This window comes from Tachysurus fulvidraco, chromosome 21, assembly GCF_022655615.1.
Source record: "Tachysurus fulvidraco isolate hzauxx_2018 chromosome 21, HZAU_PFXX_2.0, whole genome shotgun sequence".
In the NCBI taxonomy this organism is placed as follows: Eukaryota; Metazoa; Chordata; class Actinopteri; order Siluriformes; family Bagridae; genus Tachysurus; species Tachysurus fulvidraco.
Window position 1 is genome coordinate 19,851,647 of NC_062538.1, and position 6,000 is coordinate 19,857,646.

Sequence of the window (6,000 nt, forward strand, 5' to 3'; positions counted from 1 at the left end):
GTTTTCTGCTAGAAAGATATCCAAAGTAATTCCAAAACATAGCTAGCAAGATAAATTTCATCACTCACATTCATGTTTTTCGGATTTTTTGTTGTAGCCCTGTTTTATCTTCTGTCGTATTACTACCTTGTTGTCTAATTGTGTTCACCTTTTCTTTGTTAGTCCTTAATTATTTTTTTTCTAGATATATGCTGCTGTCGGTGGCTTAGTGGTTAGCATGTTCGCCTCACACCTCCAGGGTTGGGGGTTCGATTCCCGTCTCCGCCTTGTGTGTGTGGAGTTTGCATGTTCTCCCCGTGCCTCTGGGGTTTCCTCCAGGTACTCCGGTTTCCTCCCCCGGTCCAAAGACATGCATGGTAGGTTGATTGGCATCTCTGGAAAATTGTCCATAGTGTGTGAGTGTGTGAGTGAATGAGAGTGTGTGTGTGTGTGCCCTGTGATGGGTTGGCACTCCGTCCAGGGTGTATCCTGCCTCGATGCCCAATGATGCCTGAGATACAGTAGGCACAGGCTCCCCATGACCCCAGAATAGTTAAGGGGTAGAAAATGAATGAATGAATGAATATGCTGCTGTTTCTTTGTAACATCTCAGCATATTTCCATGTATTTTTGTTTGAAAGTTCAAGCTATTAGTTTTTTGGTTCAGACCTGAATGTGTTTTATTTGATTTGGATTACAAACATTATTTTATTCTTTACTTTTTGAATTATGGACTTTTCGTGAATACCACATTTGTTGCAGAAGTTTGAAGTGAAACCTATCAAGAACCTATCAAGAACCTTTCAAGAAAGGAAATACAGTATGGCATTACTGAATCATTATGATAACGATTGTGACATGACCGTGGACTAAAAAAAACCCCCAAAAACTAAAAATGATATCCCACCTTCGCTCTAGCCCTGGTCTGGCCCTTCACCCTTCTACATACAGTTTCCTGTCCTTGTCTGATGTCTGTTTACTGGCATCGTATTCACCTGTACACTTGCTTGCCTTTATCAGCTTGTGTGTTTACAGTATTTCCTCTCTAGTCCTCATGTGGTTGCAAAGTAAGTACTGAATATTTTTCTGCAATTCTGAGTCATGTTCATTTTTTCCAGTTATTTTCCTACTTCATAGAATTTTATGCGTCTGCCCTTTGAATTGATATTTGTTGTTTTTGTCCACTCCACCCTGGCATGAGGAATATTAGAGATTAGGTTTGGGTCATCGTAATAAAAATGTCAAGCACACACACACACACACACACACACACACACACACACACACACACACACACACACACACACACACACACACACAAAGAGTACCTCCCTTTTTCTCCCTTCTACCTACTTGTTTTTTGCATACTGCACAACCAGTTATGTGTGTTGTGATGGTGTGAGATCTTCTGGCCCGTATATTTTCTGTGTGATCTCTTTCTTCCAAACCAGAAAACGTGTGTGTCGAAGGCTGTCAAATCTTATTATAGTCATACACTCAGGAAATCAATATAACAGAGTCTGGAGATAAAGCAGTAAGGAGAGAGAGAGCGAGAGAGAGAGAGAGAGAGAGAGAGAGAGAGAGAGAGAGAGAGAGAGAGAGAGAGAGATCAAAAGTGATAAACCTGCAGTTCCTTTTTTTCTCTTTTGAACTTTTTGCCAACACGGCTTCTGTAGTTGATTCGGAAATTAAAATGAAAAGGCTCTAAAGGAAAGAAGGAAAGAATCCATTTGTTTTATGACAATTCGGTTTCAATTCACGACTTCATGAAGCTGTCACTGAATGCCTTTATTACAGTATCATTAGCCAGTAGTTATCATATTGTATGCTTTGCAGATGTTATTATTCATTTTCTACCGCTTATCTGAACTAATCTCTGAATCTCAGGCGTCGTCGGGCATCGAGGCAGGATACACCCTGGACGGAGTGCCAACCCATCGCAGGGCACACACACACTCTCATTCACTCACACACTCACACACTACGGACAATTTTCCAGAGATGCCAATCAACCTACCATGCATGTCTTTGGACTGGGGAGGAAACCGGAGTACCCGGAGGAAACCCATATATATATATATATATATATATCAGTCTCTATAAAAGCGTTTAAAAGATTCTTGTACTTGTGCTAGTGTACGTCATTTATACAGGTAAAATACTTCAAACTACTTTTTGAGGAAATCTCAGACAGCAGATTGTGACTATAATCCAGTCAGGATTGGACTGGAAACTAAATCCAAGAAAACTAAACTAAATCGGCTGGAAAAGGAAAGGCGTTTATAGCTGCTATAAAAGAGTTGAGATTATAAAGTTATTTTCTGTTTTTAAGGAATAAAACACTTCTGAAGATGTTTATAAATAATAACGTATAAAGGAGACTCTACAGAATAGGCGAATGATTTATTGCAGCTGAGAATGGTGCAATAGTGTTGGATTATCACTGAAGAATTATGCTGCATGGTTGTGTTACACTGCCGGAGGCTGCGGTAGACAGTTTTGTTTCCATTAGGCTACTTAGTCAATATAGCTACGGAAAGAATCCACGGGTGTGGTTGAGGCTCCGACTTCCTCAGGGTGATGGTACTCGAGACAGAGCAGACAAAACGTGGGATTACAGAGAATAGGAAAAGTTTGTTTAACGTGTGCTTTCGTTAACTTGATCTGCTTGAAAAAGGTTTTGATCAGTCTGAGGCTGTGTTCTCTGAATCGGATTTTTATTCTCATGTAGGATTTTTTTCTAAGCAGTTCTTTATCCCCCCCCTCCATATTTTCCCTGTAATACTGTGCCACAGGGAAAAGCTTTCTCTCCGTTTCGCTGCACATGTGTTGTGTGGAATGTGAAAGTCTGCTTGACTGACAAGGACACAGTGACATGTAGAACGGTTGTGCGCATGTCTAACATCAACGTCCTCCCATGTCCATTTCCATGGTCCTCTGGCTACAGCTGCAGCATCCAAATCAGCCTTATTCCTTTCTCTCTCTCTCTCTCTCTCTCTCTCTCTCTCTCTCTCTCTCTCTCTCTCTCTTTATACATATATACAGTCTAAAGCAACGTATGGATAATTAAGGTGTTTTTAATTAATTTGTGATTTAAAAAGAAATGGTTAGGGTCAATATTTATGAGAAGGGTCGGATAACTAAGAGCACAGAAACAGGGGTTTAGATGAATCGTTATCATTAGAAAAAAAAAATTCAAGCCATTTGCAACATCAGTGTCTTAAATTCCTAAAGTAAACACATGAGAGTTTCCCGGCAGGATCAGATCCTCACACGGTGCCAAATCTCCGTCACATGCAAATTTATCTGATACAATTAACTTCCCTCTAGTTTTTTTCCCCCTCGCTTTTGTCCTGACTGATGAAATCCATGAGATAACTGGGCCAAACAGCACACTGGCTCAGCCTCTATTCATGCTGTCCTCTCATAAAATACTCAAATGCTACTTATATTCATTTGTAGATATGATAAACTCTACACTACTTTTATTAACACGCAGGTGAAATGTGAAATGAAATGTTGTTAAGGGAGAATATGACATAAAACATAGAAGTGAGTCGAGATGAGCCGTAGTAACGGATCTAGTTATTTCGGTATATCTGAGGTCGTGTTATCTGCGGATAAAGTCTCATCATTCTGATGGATAGAGCTGTAAGTATGTAATGATGGGTTAATAAACTAAATTGCAGCATCGCTAACGTCCAACACGCCGGTGATCAGATTTGTTTTCCTGCGGTTTCATCTTCTTTCTCGTCGAGTGTTTTTCTCATGTGACCTGATACTGAGTTGAGCGGTTTATTGGAAACAAAGTCTAATAAAATGAGTTAATAAACATTTTACTCCTTTAAACCGTCTCTGATCCGAACCCTATAAAGTACGTATCATGGTACGACACAAACTATCAAGCTATCATTTAAATACGTATAAAAGGGCAAGGGTTTTAGCGTAAAGCGTTCTGTCGATATTAATTAATAGTAATGAGATCACAGATCTGTCACCGTCTCTAACCTGATTAATTCATTTCTCACAAAACCCGAGGCTCATTAACAGAGCTGTAATGTTTGTTTTTAGAACAGCCACCGTTCCCTAGAGCTCTGTAATCCTCCATGGTGTAAAGGAAGGAAGGAAGGAAGGAAAGAAAGAAAGAAAGAAAGAAAGAAAGAAAGAAAGAAAGAAAGAAAGAAAGAAAGAAAGAAAGAAAGAAAGAAAGAAAGAAAGAAAGAAAGAAAGAAAAGAAAGGGGTAAATAAATAGAGAAAGAAAGAAATGTGAGAAACGAAAGAAATGTAATAAAGAAATAGCAAAAGTAATAATGATGCAAAGTGATAAAGAATCTACCAGAGAAAGAAATAAAGAAAGAAAGAAAGAAAGAAAGAAAGAAAGAAAGAAAGAAAGAAAGAAAGAAAGAAAGAAAGAAAGAAAGAAAGAAAGAAAGAATGGGGTAAATAAACAGAGAAAGAAGGAAATATGAGAAATGAAAGAAATGTAACAAAGAAATAGCAAAAGTAATAAAGATGCGAAGTGATGAATCTACCAGATAAAGGAAGAAAGAAAGAAAGTAAGAAAGAAAGTAAGAAAGAAAAATAGAAAGAAAAAAAAGAAAGAAAGAAAGAAAGAAAGAAAGAAAGAAAGAAAGAAAGAAAGAAAGTGAGGGATTGCATAAAAGAATAAAAGTGTAACAAAAAACAGAATCATTAATGACAGAAGGAAGAAAGAAAGAAAGAAAGAAAGAAAGAAAGAAATACAAACCCAGTGAACAATTAACTCTTTTTTTTAAATGATCCAGACTCCAACACACAGCTGATGAACAGCATCACACTCTTAAAAAAAAACCCATTTGCTTTAAATCAAGATCTCGTGTTGTTTTTATCTCGTTATCACAAATCTTTCACGCTCTGAGCTGAAATACACAAATCCGCACCACATGACACACCAACGTTTCCTGCTGAAGGCCCGAAGCCTTAAACTCACCCATGTGGATGTCTAAGTAGAAAGGATCCATGAAGGAATGCAGATAATCAGATGCTTCACTCTTTCACTTCTCCATGCAGTAAGTAAGTGCAGGATGGAGAGAAGCTGAGTGTTTCAGCTCAGAAAGGCGCTGTTGAGCGTGTAGAGTATTTCAGGCCAGTTCTTTAAAGAATAGACTGTCCCCCTGTCGCAGATCAATCTGTCGAGCGCTCCGCTTTCTCTCTGAATTAGGAAATCCTGGCTTTCTTCCACTAGAAAGCGGTGGAGAGCGAGAGCGAGCGCTGCAGGGTGAATTTTGCGAAACCAGACTTTCTCATGGCACTGGCACCTCACAGCACAATGGCGGAGTAGCGTGACTTGGTTTTCTGTTTGCTTTACCTCACAGAAATAGGATTTCTCTGTGTCGCGAGACAGGAACATAGATTAGGGGACAATTGTAGATCTTTTACTTTTATTTATTTATTTATTTCGATTTATTTTTAAAGCATGGCTTAGAATTAAAATGAAATACTAACCCAAAACCCCGGCTACTTCATTTCCTTTGCGCCTTAATGTAAAGTCTTTGTGTACTGTTGTCTACATGTTGTATATATAGAACATTTCATTTGTATTTTGTTCCTATTTTTATTAAATATATTTCTCTTATAATCTGTAGAATCGAAGAAAAATGTTTTCCTTCGTTTCCCACAGTTCTTTCTTTCGTGGGTTGATTTTATTTTTTTTTACTTTTGTTCTTTCTTTCTCAGATTTTCAGTCTTTCTTTCTTTCTTTCTTTCTTTCTTTCTTTCTTTCTTTCTTTCTTTTTTCATTAATCATTCTGTTCTTTGTTACAATTTGTTTATACATTCGTGCAATCCCTCATTTTCTTTTTCTTTCTTTCTTTCTTTCTTTCTTTCTTTCTTTCTTTCTTTCTTTCTTTCTTTCTTTCTTTCTTTCTTTCTTTCTTTCTTCTGTTATTATTCATTCTGTTCTTTGTTACACCTTTTTATACTTTTGTGCAAGCCCTCAATGTCTTTCTTTCTTTCTTTCTTTCTTTCTTTCTTTCTTTCTT

At 37.8% G+C, this 6,000-nt stretch overlaps 1 protein-coding gene across 4 annotated transcripts in view; it reads right to left on the reverse strand.

Annotated features, from left to right (window-relative positions):
• rxraa (retinoid X receptor, alpha a) overlaps nt 1-5,189 on the reverse strand; it is a 147,254-nt gene extending 142,065 nt beyond the window's left edge. For 2 of the 4 annotated variants that reach the window (XM_027152617.2, XM_027152615.2), the window contains exon 1: nt 4,950-5,087. In XM_027152617.2, the coding sequence (XP_027008418.1) occupies nt 4,950-4,980 (31 nt within the window). In that variant the 5' untranslated portion in view covers nt 4,981-5,087. Of the gene's footprint in view, nt 1-4,949 lie in introns of all 4 variants that reach the window. The other 2 variants (XM_027152616.2, XM_027152613.2) reach the window with 2 other exon arrangements.
• Between the last annotated feature and the right edge of the window lie 811 nt (nt 5,190-6,000).